Consider the following 25,350-nt stretch of genomic DNA (forward strand, 5'->3'; position numbering starts at 1 on the left):
CAAGTTTATAGCAGAAATTTAAATTTGTCAGTGCTCTCTGGTGGACAAACTGTGTAATAGCAACACTGTTTCTAAATGACCACATATTTGGCTTTTTTGTTTATGTGGTGCAATTTCTAAGACAAATATACCAATACTAAATTTAGCTGATAATCTAATCCAGACTTAAAAAGAGTACCATTGTATTGTATCAAGATTTTTATTAAGCTTACTGTACATTCATGTACCAAACAGCATGTTCATCACATGAAAGTTTACTCTTGCGCTAGAGTATTGAGAGGAAGGCAAAAGTCCACTAAATAATGAAAATTCAGGCTTCATATTAACAAAGCAACACAAGGATAAGAGGGCAAAAAATACGGACATACGCATGTATCCAAACTGAATTAAAGTGACCTGATTTAGTCAAACTTAAATCTGATACAATACCTTTCAACAAAAGTTGGACCAAAATAAACAAAGAAATAAATAGGCACTGGGGAAGTAGTCACATTAGCATTAGGCAGTTAGTCAAGAGAGCTGCTAACTGCTTAAAAAGGCAAGCAGACAGTTTTGGGGGTGAAGCTGCATTGAGTGGTTGGTAAATCAAGATCCAAGAAATAATAAAGATGTAGATGGAAAGGGTCTTGTAGGTTTCTTATCAGTTGAACTGGATTATGAGTCTGATGAGAAGGCTCTGTGTGCGTTGGGGAACTGCTGAGAGTTGAAATCTGGGTCTTCCCTCACTCGTTTCTTGATGTCTGCTTTAACCTGAAAGAAAAAAGACATTGTTATTATCATAGTGGGACCCACAAGTATGTTCCCTGCTACTGCCAGTGACATCAACCTCATTTAAAATCCAATTTACATTTTTACGACACTATTGGGTACATAACATTACTCAACACTGTCTTATGTTGCTGGCTTCATATGTTCGGATACGGACATTAGCTTTTTTTTCTGTTAACGTTTTTAGACCACAAATATTATAGCTAAACATTTTGAAAAATTACTTTAGACGAGAGCGTTGGTGAGATTTATGGAAATGGACAAAAACACGTGATGATGATGTGCCAGTCTAAACGCTGCTGCTCTTGTAAATTGTGTTGAGAACTATAGTTTTTTCTGCCCACAAAGTAATTGTTCAAATTAATCACGAACTTCTAATAGCAAGTGCTGTAGTGTAGTTTTTTCTTGCCACTGTCGCCAAGTGGTTGCTCATGGTGTTGGTGTTATATAAATAAAATCTAGAACTGGATGCTGATTTGTTGTACAATATGGAAAGTAAAGACCAGAACCAGGCTTAGCTTTTTCAAAAATACTGTAACTTAATGAAATTAGTTAGTTGTCTTATTTTGTGTGACCAACAGTCCACAACCCAAAGGTTTTTCCATTTACAGTTAAATAAAACTGTGAGAAAGAGCAAATATTCACAATTAAGTAGCAACAAAATATATCGGAAATGTGTAATACATTGTAAAACTGCTTGGATTGAGAGTAAAGATGTATATTTTCAAAACAAAATTATGCCACAAATTGTAAATAAGACTTATTAGTAACCAATATGACCACCTGTGTTTTAATACAAATGAGGCTGAAACTATAGTAATTTTTAGACTAAATCACTGGTTACGTACTATTGTATTGTATACCACTGGTGGTACGCGGTGGAATCGCTGGAATGCTTTTTAACAATGAAAAATATCAAAATGCAACAAAATTTCAAATGAAAATATTTAAACTATGAGATAAGTGAAGTAGTTTTCACTGGCCTAAATGATGTGTAGTGCGTCCCTGGTTTGTTCTAATGTAAGATTTAGTTACTTGTTCTGCATAAGCTTCCTTCAGATCCTGGGTCTCCAGGTCATCTTGTAACTGCTCAGCTGAAGTGATGGGCTTCACCCCTGCTGTCCTGGCCGCTTGACTCACTGCATCAGAGAGGGAGAGGAGGCTTCCACCACCCAGTCCTGTCTGAAAACACACACACACAGACACCTTAAAAATGGTAAGGACTGGTGACATTCGTAAGTAATATGTAAAGTTACAACTGATCTTTTTACCTTCCTACGTTTAGCTGGCATGCCATGCAAATAAGCGTCAGACAACGGCGGCTGAGCCTTCATCTTCCTCTGGGTCATCATATCACACCTGATGATGGGCACCCATTCCTACATCACGTACAGTAAATAAACAAATAAGATGGGGATTATGAGTTTTGTGTTACTGTTTTTCAACTGCAGCTCAACAGGAAACACTGTCCTGGGAAACACAAAGAAGAAAGTTTGTACAAAAACACCATAACTTTGGAAAACACCCAAATAATTTTGATGACTATATATTGTGGTCCCCCTGTCTTACACTGGAATTGTGTTAGGTAAGGATCTCGACATCCAATATGGACACAATTGCAGCAGACAAAAAACATCCTTTAAAGCAGTGGTTCCCAACCTGGGGGTCAGATCCAACATTGGAGCTAATAGAACAACAACAAGAAAACACAGAATATGTCAGAAACTTATCTCTGATGCTCAAAGGAACAGAAAAAGGGTCCCTTAAAGAAAAAGGTTGGCAATCACTGCTTTGAAGGACCAGTGTTTAGGATTTCCTAGCATCTACAGGTGAAGTTGCAGATTGCAACCAACTTGCCTACCAAGGAGAAACTAAAGTGGCCACAGAACTCGCAAAAAGGCGATCTAGAGCCAGTGTTTGTCCATTCTGGGCTACTGTAGAAACTTGCCATTTCAACATGGCTCTGTGGAAGAAGACCTGCTCCCTCTGTAGATAAAAACAGCTCATAACTGTTCTTATTTTCAGGTGATTATACACTAATGAAAACACACGTGTAAATATTGTATTTTCTCGCTACCAATAGATTCTCTTAAATGTTACACACTGGACATTTTAAGGTACTAGAGAGAAGATCATAAAAATCACTCTGACAAAGATCTCATTGGTAGAACTCACAGCATTAAAACCAAAACTAATGTGTCGTTCCAGTAACAGTCCAGATAATCCAGTATGGACAGTTTTCAGTGGAACTATTTTCACCAGAGGAAACAGTTCCTATAAAAACTGTTTAAATTTCAGTTTAATCATTGGATTATAGTAAGGACACTGTAAATGTGAAGCAGGGTTATACAGAGTATGTGTAGTCATGAAAACCCTTCCCTGGAAAAACAGATAAAAAAATCATGTTAAATTGGGCTCTTACAGGGGGAACAGCAGCTGCCCAGGCCTCTGACTCTCGAGGAGACTCCTCACTCCCTCCCTCAGCTCCAGCTGCTGCCATGTCGCCACCTAATGGTGCAGCTCCTCCCGTGGCTCCCAGGTCCCCAGGCAACACCCTTGTTTCCCGTGACGACGCCCTTGTGTCGTGTGACACCGACATGGCCTCCTCTGCTGTGGTGGCTGCAGCCGGTGAGAGGGTGTCCCCAATCTTTGGAAGTGGAGAACAGCGAAATGAGGGAAATAAAAGTCAAAACAGCACTTAAAATGTCAAACTGAGTTCATCTGAAAAGGACATTAAAGACACACCATGCTTACCGTTGCACTTTGTGCTTGTTCAGGCTCTTGTGTGCCAGTTGCAGAAGACTGATCTCTCTGTGAAAGAATGTCATCTAATATTTATTAGCCATTTCAGACGTGCCGTTCAAAGTAACAGGATATGTAACAGCCATCAGACAAGAGGGACTCTTTCTCTGCATTAACATGTTACATATGCATTTTGTTCTGCAAAATAACTTTAAAGAAAAACAAGACTAAAATATACAGTTCTAGAAACAACATTTAGGGAAAAGAAATAGATTTTAAAAACCAAAGGTAATGCCTGCACACTCACTTCATGCCACAAAAGAAATGTCAATCCTACTTGGATCTTTGTCAGGTGACATTGTTAAAATACCTGCCATCGTAGAGCTCGTCAACCTATTTGTGTGCATGGTGTATAAATATGGCTGTGGTTTCCATTTTTGTAATATTTGGACCTGCCAAAGATCAAAGAAGGTTTGAAATGTCATTATTAAACTTTTATGGCAGTATAAGTGAGTGTGCAGGCGTTACCTTTTTTGTCACTGATGTTTTCTGAAAGCCTCGCACCAATGTGATGTATGTATAATTACTCTCTTCAACTCAAGAAAGAAACATACTTTCCATGTTCTGGGAAGAAGCCATACATAATGAGCTAAAATGCAAAATAAATGTTAAAAAAAAGGCATGCAGCTGGTCCGTTACCTGTGTGTGAACTATGTAGTTCTGGATCTGCTCCTGTGTGACAGGGATGTGCTCGAGAATGACCTGCAACCTCATTGTCATCATGCTGGTCATCCAGTTGACTAGGCTGGGGCTGATGTCACTGGACATCCTCCGCTGCACCAAGAGAAAATAAACCTTTTACTTTACAGCTGTTTCTTTTTATATTTTGTCTTTTTGGATTGTTCAGACTTTTAGTAGCGCTTGTTTTGTGTCCTAATGTTATCAGTCTAGCATCAAAAAGTAAGATACAAAACACAAATAAAATAGGAACAAAAAAAACTGAAATCTGAAGCATGTGAAAAGGGGATTACAACAGGTGAATTAAATGAAGGGATATGAGAAATAAACAGTAGCTGAGTAAAAACCTATAAGGTTAAGGCAATAGTGAGTTTGTGACCAAAACAAAGCTTCACAGGCATGGCTTTGTTGCAATGTTAACAAGCTGGTCATGCAAAATAGATTTGCACAGCCTCTTGAAGTTTCCTTCAACGTGTTGATAATGTCATAACTGACCACCATCAGGCATTGATGTCAACTGCAAGAAGATGACTTATTTGCATAAAGCACCAAATTTTATATCCTTTGCCTATCAAGTCGCACTCAGTTTCATCTGGAGTCTACTGCCTACTGTCAGAGTAGAAACAAACAGTGAGTGAATTAGTAAAATATTGTATACTGACTATTCTGTGGTTGATGACTGCAGTGAGGGCTCTCTGGTCTCCTCTCAAGCAGTGCAGGTTGAGGGCAAGACACTCAAACAGTGCCTGGTTACACATCTGTAGCAGGCGGGGCCCAAACGAGTCATCTGGATGTGAAAAATATTGATATTACATAGTTAGCAAAAAAAATACAGTCCTACAGAGACTGTGAAATTAAAGATACTAAGTAGTCCTTTACCTCATAGCAGTATTCCTTAATAATAATCTAAATGCATCCACACATAAACCTAATCACCAAGACTAACTGATTTACACCATTGTTCTTTAGGTTTACCTGTGCAACGTAGAATATGTGTGGCAATGTGTTGCAGCTGCTGTCTGAAGAAGGACATGTTGGTCTGAGTGACGTCAACACCCTCCAACACTGTGACTGAAGACTCTCTCTGTGGAAGTTGAATAAAGAGGTCATTACATGTAAAAGCTACACTGGTAGCACAGCATTGCAACAGTTAATAAATCAACTTAAACTCTGCTGGCTTTAAAATTTTAAAATCGGTACAGCTAGAATACAACATCTTAATAAAAGGATTACTGGATTATATTTAAATTTAAATTTAAAAGTGAATGAACATTTTTTTAAGTTTACAGCCTGCACGACACAGGGTCTTCTTTACTGATGACTTGAGTCATTGACTTTTGGGGGACAGCCCTACATTTGTTTTGTATTTTAGTGATAATAGAGGACAGGACATCAAGGACTTACAAAGCTCTCAGTGATATATTCCTCCAGTTCGTTGACAAGACTGTCAGCTGCAGCCTGGGGGATGAAAACAGAGGACATGATGAAAATCAAGAGAATGAACATAGAGAAAAAGATCAAAATCCTGCAGTTATTGTTCATTTACACAAAAGAAACAAAAAGACAAGCCATTAAACATGGAACTAATAATAAAAAGTAAATTAACTATGTACCTTTAACGTACATATTAAAAGATGGGTGATCCATCTGAAATAAACAACATTTAACTGGCACTTACAGCAATGTTCTCATCAGTGGGCTCTCTGCCATTGAGGTAGTTCTGGGTGAAGAACTGGGACAGTTGAGGCTGGATGCGGCCCAAGGGCTGGTGCTGGCCATGGAGCAGCATCACCAGGTCTGACATGGTGAATGTCTGGCACACCAACATCAGCAGCTCTCCAAAAAACCCTGGAAACCACAACAAAAGACAACATTTTTAAATGACATAATGATTTGATGATATTCTCAACAGAATGTTTTCATCACATAGCTACATAGTTTGTTCTTTACCGGTAGGATCCTCAGGACTGATGAAGATGTTGGTTGCCTGGGACAGCCTCTGCATGAACTGGGCAATGCTCTCTGTGTCATTCTGGGCCTGGCCCAGAGAGCCCATCATTGTGCTCAGGACACCACGGACGATGCCTGTGAACAGCTCCGGGTTGAGGGCTTCGGCTGCCCCAGGGGGATTGGGCATGGGGTTGGGCCCTGGAGTATGAGCAGGAGTGGTACCAGAGGGAGGTGGGGGTGGAGAGAATATGGGTTGGGCCTAGAAATCAAATGGAAACAAGGAGTGAGGATTTGTTAACATTACTTTGCTTTCCCTTGAAATGCAAGTGATTTCTTTCATGGAAAGCACCACATGGTTAATGCAACTCACTGTCAGCCTAGCTGCCCCCTAGCAGACTATTAGGAGACATGATGATGATGTTACAAGTCCAAACACAAGCAGTTGTATGAGAACTAACAAAATATGGCCTCAAATTGGCAAAATTATTATATAAATTATAAATAGTCTCATCGAAGAATAAGTAAAAGAACAGTGCAAATCTGAGCCAGTATTCAATGCCTTTTTTAACTCTAGATCATCCACTCTGTTCCTCACTACACAACTGCTAACTCTGTGGGGCTCTTTGTCTCTACGCTGACACTGTGTATTTATGCAATTGAGAACGTCTGCAAGGGCTGACAACACTTTGGAAGTCACAAGGAGAGGGAGATAAGATTTTTAAAAAGATACTGAATCCTTCAGACAAAAATATCCAAAATGAGAACAGAGAAAGTAGAATGTCAACAACAACAACAACAACAACCTGTTACTCTGATTTTATTATTATTATTATTATTATTATTATTATTATTCTAATATTCTAATAGAAGTAATAGTAGTAATTATTATATGAATGACATGAAAATGCAGGTGCACGTCATATCCAAACACATGTACCATTTTCATGCAAAGTCTTTTAAGTGCACTCAAGTCAAACATTCAAACACTGACCTGCTGCATGAATTCACTCACACCCTGGATGAAGGCTGGGACACCAGATGTAGTGACAGTAATTGAAGGGGTCCCTATAGTGCCCACGCCAGCTCCACCGGCTACCCCCAGGAGAGAACCCAGGAGTTGGCTGAGGTCTGGGGGCATCTCCTGGGACTGGGGCTCACTGGTGTTGGTCTCAGGTTGGTTTGGTTGGCCAGTAGTGTTTGCAGAAGGTGGAGGTGTGGGACCCGAGGCGGAGAAAGAAAAGGAGGAGGAAGAGGAGGAGGATGATGAGGAGGTGTGAGAGGAGGAGGAAAAGGAGGAAGAAGAGGGTGTGGACGTTGAAGAGGAGGAGGAGGATGTGACTGGTGTTTGACCAGCTGTAAAGAAAATTATTTTAAAAAATCATCATTATTAACAGAAATCCTTGACCAACGTTTTTAAACTTTATAATTACAGAAAAAAATGCAACTGATGAAGTCCAAAGCTAAATTCAACAACAGCAAAACCTTACCCATTTGTCCTGGCAGCAAAAGCTGTCCAACCAATCCACTAATCATCTGGTTGAGAGCAGCAGGGTTGAAAGCCTGCGGAGCAACATTTTTTAATTAGTCTCAAATTGTAGACAGGGTTCCTACACCTTTTCCAAAGTGAAATTCAAGACTTTGAAGGTGCATTTTCAAGATTTACAACCTTACAACTGTGCTGAGTTACATATATACTTAGAATAATGATTGTGCTACAAACAATCAAAGAAGTTAAAGAAAAACATAATGTTTCAAAACGTGTCACCTGTCTGTAAGTAGATTTAGCACCCTATATATAACCTCGCTGAGCCAATATAAAACAATCACTAGACAAATAACTTTAATTTCACTAAAATCTTTACAGCTTTTAAACCAGAGTGTTAGTAGCAGACTAACCTAAAACACCCCCCAAACAATCTATGAGGTTACAACTAAAAATATTATTGGTTAGCTGAAACCAAAACACCCTGGCATGGTCAGTGAGTGATCGAGCAGACATTTCATATGATCGATGGTAAGAGATGATAGGAGAATAAAGGAATGAAACAAGCAGAGTCTGTAGTTTACATTTCCAAACTATTTGCGAAGTGTTGCCAACTCAGCAGTGGTGAAAAGGAGTACGATTACTCAAGTACTGTACAAATTCAAGGTACGTTTTCTACTTAGGTTAGCTTACTAGGGTTATTTATTATGATGGTAATGTAATTTCAAGCCCTTTATCCAAAATCCAAGCACTTTGCAAACCTTAAAACACAACATTAAAATTATTTTTAGAAAGCATTTTCAAGGACAAAAATAGGAATCAAATCAGATAAAAGTATTCCCACCTGTCCTGGCTGTTGGCCTGGCATGGCAGCCCTCACATTGATGGTGGTTCCACGGGTGCCAAAGGCTGGGGGGGGCATGTTGGGTGCAAAGGGGGGTCGGGTGAACACAACCCTGGCCTGGGGCTGGGGCCCAGTATGGGGAGGAGGGGGTGGAGCAGTAGGGGTGGTGGTGGGTGTGTTAGGACCCGTGGTGGTAGTTGAGGAGTTGGCTGTGGAGCCGTAGCCAGGAGGGGTGGGCTGGGGTGGGACTGGTTGGCCAGCGACAGTGGCGGTGGCGGCGCTAGTAGCTACAGCAGCGGCATATTGGCTGATCTGTTGCATGAGATTCCGCATAAAGTCAGGGGGGAGGGCACCTGAAGAAACCAGAGGGTTTAAAAAAAAAAACATGATTTACTTCTGTTCTCAGCAGACAATGAGAAGAAATTTCAGGAATTAGAAAAGTAAGTATTTGTTTCTGATCTAAACCAATACATTGTGTTTCACTGAACTTAACTGTTGCAAGTTGGAAAAAAGAAACTAGACTGGGCTATGTAAAATGTGACATGTCAACTGTACAATTGACTGGACTTACCTGGTTGACCAGGCATTTGCTGTCCAGCTGCAGCAGGATTTGCACCTGGGCCTGTACATACACACAAAAACAACACACAAAGACTTTGAACTTCTTCATGCAATCCTAAAATAATTGCCAGTACATTACTCTCCACAAAAGTACATTTGTCATCATTCAACAAACATTGAGAAAAGAAATCTTATGAAATTTGAGCTTGCAAAGCAGACAAATTCAAAGTTCCATTCTTCAAATCACTGATGGGGTAGTGTGCAATCATTTAACTCCAATGTCGCCCGACAATATGACACACAAACAGCTTTGATGTAGTGGAGCATTCAATCAGTGGCGGGTAGGGGACAACACACCATCCGTGTTCATCTGCATCATGACCACCGGAACTGCCTGGTGGCTGATCCTGATGACCCGGGGGCCAGCCTGTCCCTGTCCAGCCTGCTGATTGGAAGGGGAAGACTGTGGGGGAGAGGTCTGTCCCTGACCTGCCTGCTCAGACTGGTTTGCCGACTGGGTAGGCGGAGCTTGTCCCTCAGTGCTGTTAGCCGCAACAGTCACCGTGGCACCCAGGTTCATCTGTTGGTGAAATTGCAGGCGCAGTCAGTCTTGTCATTAAATGTTCAGATGAATAACTTTAAACTAAAATATGCTTGCATTCACTTACTTGCACTGGAATGTGGTGGTGTACAGCTCCAGGCAAAGTGACTGGGGTAGAATAGTGGGTAAACGGGCGGAACACATGTAGGTGGCGGGGCACAGGGCTCATGAGGTTCAATCGCAAGTCACTGAGGGCCACGAGGGCGTTGCCAAGTAGACGGAGACACTCCCATGTCAGGACGAGAGTGCGCTGGTCCTCCTCTCTCTCCTGTGGCAACAAAGAAACAAATCATGGGAAATATATTTATTTGATTTCTTGCCGACAGATGGGAAGATTGATACCCGTCTACCATCAGCAGCCAGCTAACTTATTTAGCACAAAGGAAACAGGAGAAACAGCTAGTCTGATGGTCCAACAATAACAAAATCCCCCACACCCACGGGGGATCAATAAAGGAGCATCTTATCTTATCTTAACAAGCATATCTGAAGCTCACTAATTGACACATATCTCAAAGTTTAAGTATTTCTTGATCAGGCCCAGTTACCAGGCAACTAGCCAGAAGACTCCAGGAAGCTACTGTCCCATAAAAATAATTATTAATAATAATCATTATTATCACCTGATATTTAAGTTAATGCTGCCTTACGAATTTAACAACTGAGGATTTGATTTGGTATTTTTGAAATAATAAACATTTTAAAAGATATTCAGGCATCCTAATAAAATAAATTATACCAAGTATGAGCAGTTAATTATTATCTGGATTTTTGAATCATACTCTATTATTGTTGTATTCTGCAGTAGTGGCTGTCTCTAGCAAGGTGTGAGCTCTCTGAATGAACGGCTGCAGTCTCTCCTCTACCCTCCGCAGTTCAGTCAACATCTCTGCCAACTCAGCTGGGCTGGGATGACTAGGAGAAGAAAGAAAGGCAAAGTTGATTACAATCAAACACAAAAACTTGGTCAGTGGTCATGACAAAGACATAGAGATAAAGAATCACCACCAATGAGGACATAAAAGATATTTATAGTTAGTTTCAATAAAACATTTTAAAGAGCGATAACGACTCCTGCCGTGGCCTATATGAACTGCTATATGTTTGCAAACTTTATGAATTATCTGCATTGATTCTATGCTTTAAAAAAATCAATGTTCTTTTCAAACTGACAAACTTAAAAAGGAGAAATACTTGTGTGAATCCTCAACTATCTGGCATGGGTAACAATCTGAGTCACAGAGAGAGAAGATGTCTCACTTGGGTCCAGGTTGGGGTGTTGGTCCCTCAGATTGTGCTGAAGAGGTAGGTTGAGGTGGGGGAGTAGTTGGAGGTGGGGAGGTGTCCATGGGCTGGGCAGAGGGAGAGGGAGTGGAGGTGGTAGATGAAGATGGAGGAGGAGGGGGAGCAGCAGCAGCAGCACCAGCAGCACCAGCAGCAGCAGCAGCAGCAGCAGCAGCAGCAGAAGTCGTCTCTGTTTGGGAGGATGAGTCGCTCGATTGACGCTGAAAAAAAGACACAAGATAGCAGGCAAATTTGTTACTGATAATGCAGTTATTACTCTTTAGCTTTGTTACTGGAGTAATTGGAAGGTTGAGCTCTCACCTCCATTCTGTGGATAATATCATTGATGTCCCTCAGCAGGTTCTCAGCCAGCACAAGCCTCAGCCTTGGCTCGCTTTGCACTGGTTGGTCCATATCAATGTGCACATTCACAGACCCATTGCTCTGTAATAGAAAAGCTGACAATCAACAAACACAGGATAATGTTATCAAGGATCGTATATGTATCAGCAGGCTTAGTATCTTACCCCAGTGCTGGTTGTGACTCTGGCATTCCTGGCATTCTCTCCCATGCCAGACACCATCTGCTGAACTGACATCTAAATAAGAATAACAGCGCACAAGTAAAGCACCTTTGAAAACAACAATTAACATGCAAGACAAATGGTTATTCATGATTAAGACTGGGCAACATACTGGATAATAATTATCAGATGTTCATACTAGACTGTACGAGAGATAAGGAGCTGGACCTCAAGCTGCCTTTTGTTATATGGAGAGTCATGTCAGAAACCATTGTGAGAGCAATGGGAGAGATCTGATGTAATTGTTTTTGTAGTGTGTAAAATTGTTCAAAATAAATGACGAAAATGCACCATTATAATTGGAGGGGAATAAAATAAATATTAAAAGAGTTCTCCACCGATTTAGCATTGCCACACTATATTATTGTTGGAGTTTTTTTTTTTCCATTCTACAAATTCATTCATTGTCCTTGTCCAAATCTGGCACCTACACAAATTGCAACTCAACTGCGGACAGTTTGGTCTGAGATTCCCTAAACAAATCACAAACTGGACCTACCTGTATCTGCTGGGGGTCCATGATGTTAACAGGGACGTTGAAGGTGCCAAGCATTACGTAGCTGTTAGCGTTGCGATCATGTGGAGGCACTTGTGATGTTCCCTGGGAGGATGAGGCAGGCCCACTGTCAGCTGAAGTGCCTCCTGACCCTGAGCCAGGCTGGGACGGTGGAGGTGGTGCCCGCTCCACAAGGTGTATCACCTTGCCACCCACATCTGGGACAACAACAGGGAACTACGGTTACATCTGTCGATATCTGACAAATCCAATTACTTTTGCCAGGATTACTGTATAAATACAGACAGAAGCGAGTGAAATCAAAGCAACCATATGTTTGAAATAGACTTTTATAACTCAAGTAAGACTTGGCACAAGAGAGCTAACTTGCTTTACTTACTTTTGCCCACAATAAAAGGAACAGCAAATCAACAGAAAACTGTACAATAAAATAATAGAAACCCTAAAAGTAAATTCCTCTTTATTTACCCACTCAAAGTTAAGAATCAGTGTGCAAATAATGATAAATAAGAAAAACATTTTATGAACGTGCAGCAGGATTACAACTTAAAAAAACAATCAGGAAAAATTGCAAAAACAAATGCCCTTGAAACAAAATAATGTCACGTTCAGCATTGCTTTAACGGACCCCCTCGATTACTTACTATAGTCTGTCAGAGTCCTTTCATCCTGTAAGACTCTGCCCTGGTAGATCAGCCTCTGTTTGTCCACAGGGATACCCACCGAAGGGGCAATGTGCTCCTTGAACTCTTTCACTGTCAACTACAAAAAAAAAAAAAAAGATGGTACAGACATGAGTCAGACTATCGCTAAAGGCTGACTGAAAATGAGAATACACTCCACAATTTTACAGTATGAACTGATGAATTTACCTGAGCACCAACAGTGTAGGTTCTGCTTTGGGAGTCTAATGTTTTGACTGTCACCTCTATGTCTGCAGTTTGTTCCTCCATGGTGTTCCTGTATCAAAAAAACAACAACATTGTGTTCCAGTAATTATAGCCCAACTGATACTGGATACTTGAGGCCAAAGCCAATATTGATATTTGAGAGTTTTACATTTTTTTATAATGTTACATCAGCTGGTATTCATTTCTTAACATAAACAACCTTTTTTTTGGGGGGGCAAGGATCCCTTAAACAGCTAAGAAAATAAACTCCTGTGCTTTCTAGTGGACAAACACTGTAATGGACAGTCTCTAAATGACCTCAAACATATCTTTGGCATTCATATATGACATTTCTTAGTACTTATCAGCTGCTATAAATCCTTTTTTCCCCCCCATTAACTGAATAATGTGTATAAAATGTCAACAAATAATGCTCATCACAATTTCCGAAAGACAACACTGGTGTATTTAATTTAATTTGTTTTTTTTTGTTGTTTTTTTTTGATTAGTTGATTAACAGAACATTATTTGTCAACAAATCTGATCAAGTAACGTTAATCATCCAAGTCACATATCGAGAAAAACTTGTCAAACATCTTTCCTGCTATTTCAGTGTGCGGATTTCGCTGTAACTTAAATATCTCTGGGTTTTAGATTACACTCAGGACAAAAGGAAGCAGACTGAAGACAACATTTGTGCAAATTTGGGAACTTGTGAAGGCCGTTTCACTTCTTTCTAACATTTTACAGCCTGAACAACATCTCAAATAACTTAACACGAAAAGACATTTAACAGACCTGCAAATCATTAATGGTCAGAATCACGAATAACACACACAATCAAATACATACTGAATAACAAAACTGCCCCACTTAGCAGCAATAACGGCGACAAATACAGCAACAACAACTTCGTTAACACAAATCATAAAAGGTGAAACAGAAGAAGGACGTCGGTTGTTGTCGTTAAGTCGGTTAACGTCGGTAACTAGCAGCTAAAGCGGGTTAGCTGTTTCCTGCGGGGTAGTCAACAACACGGGCATTTAAACACTTTAACATAAACCGAGAACATTTAAACAGTAATGTGTAACAGTGTAATTAGTAATAGTAATTAGGAATAACGTTAGCCAACTCGCGTTAGTTAGCATCGCCTAGCTTTAACCTAGAAACCAGACTAGTGAGGAGGCTAAGCTAATGCTAAATAAACTAAACGTTACAACACACCGATCACATCCGAGACAATACGGCGTTTCTTCAACGTTTCAACGCCGCTGGGTGGGTGTTTGACGGTTACCTTAAAAGTCTCACTATCCTTTCAACTTATCCAGTGTATGCAGCTGTTTCTTATCATCAAATAACATGCAGATGACTTCCTTGTACGAGCTCTGGCACTTGCTAGAAGCTACCAGGGTGCACGGATGTGACGTCGGAGGAAGAGGAGGAAGAGGAGGAGGAAGAGGAGGAAGGGGGAGAAAGAAAAATGGCGAATCTCGTGGAGGCGACGAGCCAACAGCAGTTTGAAGGTTTCTTAGCCAAAGCTGGAAAATGTCTGACCGTGGTGCATTTCCAGGCGGCATGGGCTCCGCAGTGCGCTCAGATGAACGAAGTGATGGCCGAGCTGTCCAAGGAACACACGCACACCACGTTTGTGAAGCTTGAGGCGGAAGCGGTGCCGGAGGTGTCGGAGAAGTATGAAATAGCCTCTGTGCCCACTTTCCTCTTCTTCAAAGGTGGCGAGAAGGTGGACCGCCTGGACGGGGCGCATGCTCCGGAGCTGGGCAAGAAGGTACAGCGCCTGGCGGTCACCGGGAGTCCGGGTGGAGCTGCGGTAAGCGGCGCGACAGACTTGAACCAGCGGCTGAAGAAGCTGATCAACGCGGCCCCCTGTATGCTCTTCATGAAGGGGTCCTCGCAGGAGCCCCGCTGTGGCTTCAGCCGGCAGATAGTGGCCTTGCTGAAGGAGCACAACATCCAGTTCAGCAGCTTTGACATCCTGTCTGATGAGGAGGTCCGACAGGAGCTGAAGACCTACTCCAACTGGCCCACCTACCCTCAGCTGTACGTGAACGGAGAGCTGGTGGGAGGACTGGACATAGTGAAGGAGCTGGCTGAGTCTGGAGAGCTGGAGAACACCTGCCCGAAGGCTGTCACCTTGGAGCACCGTCTGAAGACCATCATCAACCAGAGCCCAGTCATGCTGTTCATGAAGGGCAACAAGGAGGCTGCGAGATGTGGCTTCAGCAGGCAGACACTGGAGCTCTTGAATGGTGCCGGGGTGGATTATGACACCTTTGATATTCTGCAGGATGAAGAGGTGCGTACGGGGCTCAAGACATATTCTAACTGGCCGACCTACCCCCAGCTCTACGTGAAAGGAGAGCTGATTGGAGGTTTGGACATACTCAAGGAGCTGAAGGAGAGTGGAGACCTGGTATCAGTGCTGAAGGGGGAGTCATAGGTGGATCTGCCGTGCCATCAAAGAGAGAGGGGAACAAGAAGCTACTGCACATACCCAAATCGGCCCTATGTCACTGATGCAACATTACACAGACGGACGGGAATGGAAAGAAAATTTATGAAGATAATTGATTTGTTCACTTATAACTAAACTGTTGTAGCATAGGTTCATAAGAAACTACAGATAACAATGAGAATTGACCTTTAATAGTGTTACTTGAGAGTTTGGCTCTTAGAAATTCTTAAATACATCTTCAGCAATGTTAGAGTTCAAAGTTAAGCAATCCCTTTGCTTGGCCTAATTTTATAAAAATCCCTGCTTTACTCTGGGAAAATATACTGGGAACAGCTTTAGTTCATATTATGGTGTCCACATTTCTGTCTTTTACAGTATTCATAACCACACGCTTTAGAACTGGTTTATATTTAGTTAACCTTTATTTGCCAACTGGCTTTTCATGCCGTCCTGTCCACACCTTCTTCACCTGAAAGACAGAGAAACTGTATAATAAATACATATAACTATGTGGCACTTCTTGATACTTTGTTCATCAGTAATATGATTAAACAATAAAGAAAAGTCTTGAGACTTGGTGTTCTGGTGTTTTTGGTGGTCCTTTGATTAACTCACTAATGTGTGTGTGTGTGTGTGAAATATCACTTTGTAGAATCTATGGGCAACCAAACAAATCCTGTATTTAACTTCGTATGGGAAGGTTGTTTAAATTACATTGATTTTGCTGTTGAATAATGAGATTTGCTGTGTCTGTAACCATAAATAAAGCACAAAAATAAGTCAGCTGTTGTTCAACTTTAACAGTATTGCAAAGTACAGCATCAAGTAGAGTTGAATCAACAACAACAAAGTCTCAACATGAATAAAATATAAGCTTCCCAAAGGAAGGAGTTCTCTGCACATTGTACTTTTCTGCATGTCGGAGCGGAAAAGGTTCTGCTCACCTCGTTTTAGTTAAATATTTACAATCAGTTCGGTTCAGATCTTCATTGTCCCTACAGTAGAGGACATGCATAACATAACATACAAGGGGACATGTGACATTAGGCAAGGCACATTTATATAGCATATTTTTTCCCCAAAGCAACCCAAATCCCATCTATTTACTTGAGGGCCCAGGTGGAGTCTTTCCTCTTTATCCACAGCCACTGACTCCCCTTTTCAGCAGCTCTGGAGAGGTCCTTGACTGCCTGGGCCTTCCCTCGCACTCCCTCTGAAAGTGGATGGTCAAAGCTGGCTTAGATCAACTGGGCCTTTTTGCAAAACTTCTCTGTCCCGGTGATCTGCTAAAGAAAGCTGCTGTGTGCCAATACTTTTGCTTGCTACTTTAACAATGTTAGACAAATGATTTTTGTTTTGCACTGTGAGGTTCCCATGCCAAGAAATATAACAAAAAAGTTCAAATGGACTCAATAAAATAAAGAGGACAAAGATTTATAAAAGTCAGAGTCAGTCAATTAAGTGTGCAGGAATTAGAAGTACTACTATATATGGTAGAAATGATTGCAATGAAACAGAAATATAAATGTGATTTTACACTGCATCAGTGATCTGTTTCTGTAATGTCAATTTCCATTAAGATAACAAAACAAACTTTGTCAGGTGTGATTCATTTGGTCAACACCGGCACCCATGATCATCAGCGGGAGCCTGTAAACATCACAAATTTGTGATTTCTGGAGGAGTTAAAACAGGTGTAACATTGCTTGTTGTTTGACACCCCCTTGTGGAAGTAGGTGTGGAACACAAGTATAACCTGACCTCAGTTACATTTACCTCCTGATAAAAATATGTTAGAGCTTAGATGATTTGTCAGTGAATCAATTAGCGAACCAAAACAAAATTAATGCAACTATTTTCATAACTAATGTGATTAAATTAAGTAACGTTTAATGCAAAATGTACTGGTTTCAGGTTGTCCAATTTGAATAATTTAAAACTAAATATCTTTTAGTTTTTTAGACAAACAAGCAATTTGAGTCTGGTAATTTAGGCTGTGTGAAATGTTTTACATTTCTGGCTTTTTATGGACCAAAAGACTGAAGGATTATGCAAGGAAATAACAGACAAGCACTAGTGTAGGATGATGGATGAGTCACCGTTAACTTTAAACAAGTAGTTAATGATTTCTAGTAGATGTATGTTGACAGAGAGTGTGGGATTTCTTCTGTCAGGACAGACCAAACAAATTAGCAAGTCTCTGTTTTTTAAGCGTTTCCGAAACAGGTACTTGAGGTTGTAGCATGTTAGCAGACTTTCAAAGTTTCTTTTTTTGAAATAGTTTAAAAGAAACCGCCTCCTCCTCCAGGATGATGATGAGTCAGTAGGCCCCAGAAAGACTGCTTCTCAGTGAGTTTGAGCACATTTTGGAACTTGAGCAAAACTCTCTGTGGAAAAGAATGATTCATCTGCTTCAAATGCATTTATCCTAAATCTTGAGTCTTTATGTTAAGAGACAGAGATACTGCCTTAGTGAACCCATTGTCTCTTTTAGAGATCAGGGGTATTGCAGCATTGTATGTTAATAATTTACAGACACCCACACTCTTTTGAACTGACACGGGTGCTCTGAGGATTAACAGACATTTTGACCAGGTTTATCGTCAAATATTAGCTCTCAGCAACTGCAAGTATGCTGTGTGAAGTGTGGTCATATTTCCTGTATTTATATAGTTTGTTGTATCAAGCCATTGTTCCTTGCGCATTTGTTGAGCAGTTGCCTGTCAACATTGTTGAACATCAGCAGGTGAGAAACAAAATTTTGATTTTCTGTTTATCATCAAATGCAAACCGTAATCTACTTTTTTTTTACCAGCCTTTTTGATTTGGGTGGTTTCACAGGAAAACATTTTATGACAAATGTGTAATTTGTATTGTATTTTATCCAATGTTGATAAATTGCTTCTGGTTAAGCGTGTCCTACGTTGCACTGGTATGTCACAGTTACTGCTGATGCAAAAAGATTTACCGAGATAAACACCAGACAAACTCCCCACCCCCTCTGTTTTTTCCACCAGTGGTCTTTCAAGTTGTGGGTTTATATCTTGAGATATGTTCCATTCTTACTGTTGACACCACCCCACACTCTTGTGCAACCGTTCTCTTTCTCCGTCTGTTTTAGTACCTGGGTAAGTGGTACTTTAAAGCAGCAGTCGGTCGCAAAGAGGCTGACATCCAGAACTTCAGAGCACTGGACAACATTTGGTTCACCATGGAGAAGACAGCCAATGACACCCTGCTGCTGACTGGAAATATGCGCATGTGAGGCAGCAAATACTCACACGGAAATACACACATATATAAAAGTACACTGGAGAACAGTGTAGGGAAACACACTTTATTAAATGACCAATGTTTCAAAACCTGGTGCATCTTCATCAAGGCCATGACCTCCTTCTTTAAGGAAGTTCAAGTTTCTTAACACACCATGTCTGCATATTTTATTATGCAGGTAACGATGAGGTCAAAAGACCATTCTCCAAAACTAGTATAAGATGTAGCAAGAATATTATGATATACAAAATTATGAAGCTATTGTTTAGAATGGTGGTTTTGACATGACGTGCAGAGTGATAAATGATCTGGTATGCACTTCTTTGGTGAATATAGCAGTTAAATTTAAGCGTAAAGTGTAGATGTTTATTAAGTCTTAGCACAGAAGTAGTTTGCTTTAATTAAAAACTGTTTTACACTTTATTCATTCACAATACTTTTACTTAAATAAAAGTACCAATAACATAAATAGAAATACTCTGTTAGGTACAGAAGCATATCCAGTTAAACTGTAGTGGTTGAGTGGGCGACTGTGGTTCAGACAATTAAGTGGGTCATTGATTATTCAGAAGGTTGGCGATGTGATCCATGGAACCTTGATCAAGATACTGAACGGTGTGAAAATGAGTTAGTTTCTGTCTGACGTGGCCAACAATGTATGAATGTGTTTGAATGGGTGAATGCAGCATGTAGTGTAAAAGCACTTTGAGTGGTTGGAAAACTAGAAACGCACTACACAAGTACAGTCCATTTACCATGTGTGTCCTTGAGCAAGATACTGGGTCCCAAATTGCTCCAGATGCTCTGCCATCAGTGTGTGAATGAATCAGTTTGTCTTCTGATGAGCCTTTGCCATCAGTGTATGCATGTGGCATGTAGTTTAAAGTGCTTTGAGTGGTCAGAAGACTAGAAAGGCACTATATAAGTGCAGTCCATTTACTAGTTGCCATTTTAATGTCAAAAGTAAAATTACTCATTCAGCAGAACAAGAACAAGACAGCAACAGAAACAGAAACAAGAAAACCCAAGATCCTTAATAGACACCAGAATTAGGGAAGTGACATTCAGAAAGTGCAAAAGTGTGAAAGTATGTTTAAAAAAAATCCAAGTTTTGATCACATGTTTATCTTGTGTCATTATATAATAAAATGTAAAACCGCTTCATGCTAAATATATGTTAATTTCACTTTTTTTTTTAGAGGAGACCACTGCACAAAAAAGACCTGGATCTATCATATACGTCCTGAGAGGGAGGATTTGGAATTGGAGGGTAACTACAGTAACATCTGCACTCAGATGCTAAAAAAATACACACAGAGACACACAGACACACAGACACACACACACACACACACACACACACACACACACACACACACACACACACACACACACACACACACACACACAGAAGACATAAATGGGTATGGGTTTCTGAAAGGTAATTTTATTTGTTTAAGGTGGGAACTTTGTGCCAGTGTTAAAATAAAGAAACATCTTCACACTAAAACATTACAGGGATTCAATAATTTTCCCAGAAATGAATTAATAGCAGGGTGGGGAAAACCCTTGAGTAATTCAGTTAGACCAATTGTACTGCTAAAGTTCTCTACTGAAATTACTTTTGGATGGGTTTTAGCTTTAAAACTTCAGGATCCTGAAAAAGTTAAATTCACAAAAACATTAAATCACTATAGTTCCAAACTTGTCAAGTCTAATTCTTCTATCTCATGCTGTCTCATGTAGAACAAGTAAGTAATGGTGTGAAGCAGGGGTGGATTTAGAGAAATATTCATGGGTTAGGGTGGCATGGAGACTTTAATGGGTGGCAGAAATATATGGCGATTTAATTGCAAACAATCGCATAAATCAATTTGCTTAGAAAAGCCCCCAAATGAAGATATTTTAACTCAAACACATTTATTATTGTGGCACAGTAGTGAAGCAGTTGATATCTAAAGCTGCCATTAGAATTTAATAACTTAAAATCTTCATATATTTTTCCAAATACATGTCTTTTTATTGAACTTAGGTTTATTACTTTGTCTAAAACATGGACATAACATATCAATAAGTTATATTAATTAACTTTGTCATTTTAACACATAAAATGTATCTAAACTAATGTGTTACATTTGATAGCATTTGATATAAAACTGTTCTGCCCCTGGTGGTGTTAAGTAGAGGGCATCATTTTCTTCACGTTGACTGGACTACAACTTGCCAAAGATTATTTCCAAAATGTACAGTTTTTATTGCTATGGTGATCTACAAAAGCCTACAGAACAAAAAAAAGGAATTTGTGGACACATTTGCCCAAGATTATTTCCAAAATTTACAGTTTATATTTCTATGATGTACAACAATAAAGCCTACTGTACAAAAAAGGAATTTCAACAGGTGGATACCAACTGGTCAGAGAAAGTACCTCATTCAGTAACAACACTAACAACAGCACATGATTTGTTATTTGGTGGATTTTGGTGGAGGTTAACATCTGATAGCGCCAGGGTTACTGTTTTCCCCTGTTTCTAGTCTTTGTGCTATGCTGAGCAAAACAGCTTCTGGCTGTAGCCTTATCTAACTGGCTTCCAGAAAGCAAACAGTGTATTTCCCAAAATGTGAGAAATGTCACTGTTAATGCTGTGCTTTTGTTTTCCAGGCTTGACCAAAACCATTAAAGTCTGTTGGTCAACTGATCAACAAAGTGAAAGCAGCCTTATACCAAAGACACTCCTGTTAATGATTAGTTGTAGCCCTTTGAAAGTAAACAGCAGTATGTTGACTTCGTCTTGTGTCACTCACTTCTATTGCTACTGTTGCTGCTTGTGTCTTGTTGTACTGATCCAGGAAGGACATATCGGAAGAACCTCCTCTGGAGCGGCAAGTGGGCCAATTGCTCCGAGTGCATCATTTTCCAAGAAGTAGAACCACCTCTGAACCAGACAGACACAGAGGACTCCCTAAACAGATTCATGATATATGGTAAGCCATCAGTTCACCCCAAATAATACTAATTTCAGCCCTTTCCCGCACTATTACATCTGCAAATAACTATAAAATATCTGCAAACAGCTTGGTCTGCATAATATGTGTGAGAGCAGTATAGAAAAGCAGTAAAACTAAGAAAATGTTGTCATGCCTTTATTTTATGTCTGTTTAGGTTGATTAAGTACTTTCCAGGGCCATTGTACTAGGCCTACTTAGAAGACCTTAAAAATGCAGATACACTCGTCTACAAAGAAAATCCATTCTTTCATTTTTCTTATCCATTGATTTGTTCACTAGTGTCTGTCTGACTTTCTACTTTTGCTATTTCCAGTATATTGAAATAAATGAAGCTACAATTTAAAGCATTTTAAAAGGTAGTTTAACAACACCACATCATGTGAATTTGACAAAAGTCAAAAGCTGAGATGGCAGTTTGTGCTACTCAGCTAAGCTAGTTATCTTTAGCAGGAATCACAATGGGATTTAGCTTCTGCTTTAACAAACTGAATTACCAAGATGATGGTTCATCAAATTATATTTCTTCAATTACAGATGACAGCTTGAGAAACATCAGTTAAATAAATTTAAGCTTTAGTTTAGGCTTGTCTGTCTTTTTCACCAGCTAGCTTTTACTAATATAGTCCACCCCTCCGCAGCTGTGTTTTAACTTAAGGCAAGTGTAGTCGAATCATTACTCTGATGGCCCTCAAATCCAATGTTCAGCCTTGTACCTTTAACCTACTGAGCTAACTGAAAACTGCAGCAAAATCCAGGAAATCACGAGGTAAAAACTGCCTTTTATTTGGCATAAAGGTGAGCCAGCTTTCATTTCTGTGTGAACTATTACTTTATATAACAACTCCCACAAGATACGTTAAATAAACACTCAAACATTGATCGTTGTATATGTTTGACAGCAACCAAAGTCTACTGCACCTTTTTTTTGTCAATTGCCTTTCACTGTAGCTCGCCAGACGGATGTCGACTCTGCGGTGGTGACAACATTTTTTAAAAACACAGCCTGTCATGGCATGTTGGCAAGTGTCAGACTACCCCAAGAGAAAGGTTTGTCGTTTAGATAATATACTTTTTTAGTGGAGAAGATGATAGGAATATTTCTTTTTGAATCTAACAATTATATCTGCATTTACAGAGTTTTGCGCCTAAATATTAACATTGGAGGTAGGCACTAATATTACATTTTACTCTCATTGTCATTTTAATGATTTTCCATACTTGAAGGTCCAGTGTGTAACATTTAGGAGGATTTGCTGGCACAAATGGGATATAAAATGCTAGATGTTAGAGAGGATGCGCCTTCCCAGTATTTTTTGTGGTTCTAAAGTAAAGTAACGTTTGGGTAATGCTGAATACCCATGTTTAACACCCAAACGCATAAAAGGTAGCACGCACACAGATTTCCAGGACAAACTGTAGCTCGTTTTCATTCCCAGGTCAAATACAGACGCCAGCAATGTTCAATTAGTTGCAATCTGCAACTTCACCACTAGATGCCACTAAATCCTACACACTGGTCCTTTAACTTGATCTGTCATTGCTGATTGAATTACAGGCTCTTCATTCTACATCATATTTTACAGGATGTTGCCGGGGGCCATGGACGTCCTGGATAACCATACAATTATTTCATGGTTTTCCTCTGTAACAGTGAAAATAAAATATTTTTTTCTTGAAATGTGATATTTTATTCACCTTTTACAATAAAGAAGAAACAAAGACTGAAAATTAGTACCAACATTTTTTCAAACATCAAATTACATCATAAAAAAAAACATGATTTGTGGTTTAATGCTACAATGAAAAGTGAAGCCAGCCATGATGTTGTTTTGATTTTCCTCATCCACCTATTATCCCTGTCAACTGTCACTTTCAGTCCAAATAACCAGAGGCACCTTCTTGGGGGAGGACCCACCCACAACCACCCAGCAGAAACCCAGGGAATTCCCATGATGCCACAGAAAAACCTGTTCATATAACTTGAATCAAGGCAGCACAATTCTATATTAGAAAGCTTTATTTATTATTATTATTATTATTATTATTATTGATAAAATAATAATAATAAAAAAATTATTATTATTATTATTATTATTATTATTACCTAAAAGTGGTGGCACAAATATGATGGAATCCTCCCAGAAAAAAATATTGTTTCCTTAAGACTCTGTTAAAGTAGCAGACAGGATCAGTTTTATATAAACAAAATACTTTTTTACGACTCTATGTTGTCCTCTATATATACAAACTTTAGGAAAGTTGTTAAAAACACCCAGAGTGTTCCCCAGACAAAAGTCTCCCAGCATAGGCAAACACACAGCAACCGATATTCCACTTTCTTTGTACCTCACCTTTACGCTGGGGCAAACAAACAAAACAGAAATTATGATTGTGAAATCATCATTGCTGTACGTGTCCCAGAGACAGTGACACATCACAACTGTAAGACATTTCTTTACATATGTATTTAGTAAACAAAGCGCAGTCACTTAGTAACACATATTTGTGAGATCAGTTAGGGTTGTGGAAATGCTTTGGGAGATGGAAACAGAATGAAAACAGAAGTTGAATTTCCCTCGTCAACTTTCAGTTTTTGGTTTCCCCTTATTGGTCTCTGCTTGGTTAAACTCCAGTGTGCCACCTGATCCTTATTTACAACTCACCAATTTGCAGTAACTGTGTGGGCAGTCCTTGTGCATTGAAGGCACAAGGAGTTTTAAACTGGTTATAAAGCAGTTTCAATTGAATAATGATGCCTCTAAATGACTCACTTAAACAAAGAACATCAGTGAAAAGATTGGCTATTTCTCTATAGTTATTCTTAATGCTTGTCATTGGTTGGGATTCAGTCGGCTTCCCCTTGAAATCAGACAAATAGGTGGTGGAAACACGACCGCTTTTGTCTAAGAGGGACTGCCAGAATCAACACAAAATGAAAGTTCCTTGTAGGTTCTTTTGTATTTGAACACACTTTCCTCCCTTGGGAAGTGAATATGAAAACTAACTTCTAGTATCAAACTCTGCACATACATCATTGAGCACAGTGAAGCTCAGAGCCAAGTGAAGTAACAATAAGCAAAACAAATTTTTCAGTGGAGTGGGGCTTTAAAAGATTTCTAACATGAATCTGTTGCGGGAAATTAAGTCATCTGTAGTTCTGTCCAAGGTGAGAGCCTTTGTATTATGAAATATGAAAGTATATCATAAAAATAAACGTAGACAATAAACAGTTTAAAGATTTTTTGCTGTATGTATGTTTTACTTGTTGCATTGGCTTGCCTCCTGTTGCTGCCTCTTGGCCCGGTCATCATTGTAAATGAGAATTGGTTCGCAACTGACTTATCTGGTTAAATATAAAAAATTATAGGACTGTACACATACACAAAGCTTTTGCAGCTCTTTAAAGTCACATTAACAACAAGTTTAAGTCTGAATTGGAGTGTGCTCTTGGTCAGAGAGGAGGTAGGGAGGGATAAAAGGTAGGTACGATGTGGGTTAATGTTTATAAGTTCAATATATTTGTACATGTGAGTGTATGTCTATCCAGCAGTGTAAAAATTACAAGTAAAAGTACCAAAACCATATGTAGAAAACTAATTTAAAATCCTACTTAAGTAAAGGCATAGAAGTATT

At 39.6% G+C, this 25,350-nt stretch overlaps 3 protein-coding genes across 6 annotated transcripts; 2 read left to right on the forward strand and 1 right to left on the reverse strand.

Moving 5' to 3' along the window:
- Nucleotides 1–180: 180 nt before the first annotated feature.
- On the reverse strand, nt 181–14,387 carry LOC127367323 (large proline-rich protein BAG6). Of its 4 annotated transcripts, none has more exons than XM_051407079.1 (25): nt 14,257–14,387; nt 12,945–13,032; nt 12,717–12,834; nt 12,055–12,269; nt 11,499–11,570; nt 11,293–11,415; nt 10,948–11,192; nt 10,470–10,602; nt 9,755–9,955; nt 9,576–9,666; nt 9,097–9,147; nt 8,526–8,878; nt 7,686–7,758; nt 7,190–7,551; nt 6,199–6,457; nt 5,927–6,096; nt 5,653–5,706; nt 5,224–5,332; nt 4,911–5,035; nt 4,210–4,344; nt 3,514–3,579; nt 3,191–3,415; nt 2,040–2,147; nt 1,804–1,950; nt 181–750 (listed from the first exon to the last, which is right to left on the reverse strand). In XM_051407079.1, the coding sequence occupies exons 2-25, from the start codon at nt 13,023–13,025 to the stop codon at nt 655–657; spliced, it is 3,612 nt and encodes a 1,203-aa protein (XP_051263039.1). In that variant the 5' UTR covers nt 13,026–13,032; nt 14,257–14,387; the 3' UTR covers nt 181–654. The 4 variants fall into 4 exon arrangements, with proteins under 4 accessions (XP_051263039.1, XP_051263038.1, XP_051263036.1 ...); XM_051407078.1 differs by having other exon boundaries at nt 3,523–3,579; nt 9,444–9,666; XM_051407076.1 differs by having other exon boundaries at nt 9,444–9,666.
- A 14-nt stretch (nt 14,388–14,401) lies between these two features.
- Nucleotides 14,402–16,013, forward strand: glrx3 (glutaredoxin 3). The gene has a single exon (XM_051407090.1). It carries the CDS (start codon nt 14,443–14,445, stop codon nt 15,418–15,420), a length of 978 nt encoding a protein of 325 aa, XP_051263050.1. The 5' UTR covers nt 14,402–14,442; the 3' UTR covers nt 15,421–16,013.
- Nucleotides 16,014–17,605: 1,592 nt separating this feature from the next.
- On the forward strand, nt 17,606–23,395 carry apom (apolipoprotein M). Its single transcript, XM_051407097.1, has 7 exons — nt 17,606–18,181; nt 18,557–18,696; nt 19,908–19,978; nt 21,559–21,693; nt 22,666–22,764; nt 22,853–22,881; nt 23,301–23,395. The coding sequence occupies exons 1-6, from the start codon at nt 18,068–18,070 to the stop codon at nt 22,864–22,866; spliced, it is 573 nt and encodes a 190-aa protein (XP_051263057.1). The 5' UTR covers nt 17,606–18,067; the 3' UTR covers nt 22,867–22,881; nt 23,301–23,395.
- The last annotated feature ends 1,955 nt before the right edge of the window (nt 23,396–25,350 follow it).

The sequence above is a fragment of the Dicentrarchus labrax genome, unplaced genomic scaffold (genome assembly GCF_905237075.1).
Source record: "Dicentrarchus labrax unplaced genomic scaffold, dlabrax2021, whole genome shotgun sequence".
Taxonomy (NCBI): domain Eukaryota; kingdom Metazoa; phylum Chordata; class Actinopteri; family Moronidae; genus Dicentrarchus; species Dicentrarchus labrax.